At 36.6% G+C, this 1,892-nt stretch overlaps 1 protein-coding gene across 1 annotated transcript; it reads right to left on the bottom strand.

The window, feature by feature from the left end:
* Window positions 1-686: 686 nt before the first annotated feature.
* On the bottom strand, window positions 687-1,389 carry LOC111400770 (calmodulin-2/4). Its single transcript, XM_023028169.1, has one exon. The coding sequence runs from the start codon at window positions 1,329-1,331 to the stop codon at window positions 990-992; it is 342 nt and encodes a 113-aa protein (XP_022883937.1). The 5' UTR covers window positions 1,332-1,389; the 3' UTR covers window positions 687-989.
* Window positions 1,390-1,892: the final 503 nt, after the last annotated feature.

Genomic DNA, 1,892 nt, shown 5'->3' with positions numbered 1-1,892 from the left:
GAGTATTGCAATATGTAATGTATTAAATGTAATCATTGTACATGAAGAATAGAGAGTATTTTAACTCTCTAAATTTGAAGAGTTAGACGCGTTCTTAACTTTAAAAAGTTAAAATAGAGTCTCTTGGAGCTAATTTTTAAGCATCGACTCCTAAAATAGAGAGTATTTTATATTTAAAGAATTTTGGAGATGCTTTTAAAAGCTATATTATCTCTCTTGTTTGCAGTACATTGCAGGTATGTTGCTTCTTGTTCTGGGTTCGGAAACCCTGAGTATTATAGAAAACATGCAGCTGAATAACACAGCCAATATGTTCCCTTCACTGAAATAAACATACGTGGCCAAATTCGTGCAGAATGCCAACTCTTGAACCACTTGGAGAGTGGCACAAAGCTATTTTTTTTCCGATTACAACTTTCTGTAAATTTTTCAAGCCGACCTCATTCAAGCAATGTTGACTTTAATCAAGACCACTCGAGATTGGGGTCAAGTGAACTGCAGATTATCCTTTGAACCAATGCACACATCAAAAGTGAGGACCTAGTACGTTATCTTTGGAAAGATGGCCCTCTGGTAATATTATGCAGTAATGAGCTAGGAGATGAAGCAACGGATAATCCTAATCATGAGAATTCAACCATTGCGTAAACATGAAAGACAAAAAAATATAATGTCATGAGACAAGCTTAACGGAATGGAAAATTAATCGATAGAATTAGTCTGAAGTTCTCCAGTTGTTCGAGGTTCATATTTTACTAGAATAGAAGAAGAAACTAACCTAGACTATTAAAACAGGGGACATAGAAAACAAGCATGCACTGAAGAACAGCCTTGAAAACAATGCGAAAAATAGAAACAAGCAAGAATTCAAACAAAGATAATAATGTCAAAAGAACACGTCCTAACAAGAAATGGAAATTTCATCAATTGACCTGCCATTCTTGTCTATCTTCATTCATCTAAAGATTTAGATTTGGGTAGTTAAGTTCTCACTTGGCCATCATGATCTTGACAAACTCCTCATAGTTAATCTGCCCATCGCCATCCACATCAGCCTCTCGAATCATCTCATCAACCTCCTCGTCTGTAAGCTTCTCACCAAGATTTGTCATGACATGGCGGAGTTCAGCTGCAGAAATGAAACCATTTTGGTCCTTGTCAAAAACCCGGAAAGCTTCTTTGAGCTCCTCCTCGGAGTCTGTGTCCTTCATCTTTCTGGCCATCAAGTTGAGGAACTCTGGGAAGTCAATTGTCCCATTCCCATCGGCATCAACCTCATTAATCATATCTTGAAGCTCGGCCTCGGTTGGGTTCTGTCCCAGAGAACGCATCACAGTCCCAAGCTCCTTAGTAGTGATGCAACCTGTGACAGTGTTTAGATGAAGTATGTAAGAGCTAACTCAAGAAATCCATTAACAAAATTTCATCTTAAATAGCTGAAATGAACATCAACATGAATATCAATTATGATACAAGAAGCATGTGAGGCAAAATACATATCTTGTAGAAGGAAGTGAATAGGTTAGGAAAGTAAGGAGAAATGTATTAATAACTAAAATATCTTTTCAGTACAATTCAAGCATAATAGATTGAAAGAATTTGTAAAATCAGTTACTATAACAACAAGATCAACTTGTTAAAGAATGACGATTGCACACACGAATAACTAGTGTACAAATTGCTATGAAGAATCAACACGAACACGTGTTGAACACGCCAACACATGATTTTTAAAAAAAATACTGACATTAAACATTATCGGCGCCTCGATTAAATTCTCTTATATTCTTCATTTATATAAGGTTTTATAGTAGCCTTTTTTCCCTAACGGGAGAATCCGCAGCCGCTACCCTTCGGGTACGCATTGGATAAACCCTCAAGTTGAAGCAATA

Source organism: Olea europaea, chromosome 1, assembly GCF_002742605.1.
Source record: "Olea europaea var. sylvestris chromosome 1, O_europaea_v1, whole genome shotgun sequence".
NCBI classification, from domain to species: domain Eukaryota; kingdom Viridiplantae; phylum Streptophyta; class Magnoliopsida; order Lamiales; family Oleaceae; genus Olea; species Olea europaea.
This window is presented reverse-complemented; position numbering and strand designations above follow the sequence as displayed.

Coding starts and splice junctions, on each gene's coding strand:
- LOC111400770 (XM_023028169.1), bottom strand. CDS start 1,331: ATGCGTTCTCTGGGACAGAACCCAACCGAGGCCGAGCTTCAAGATATG.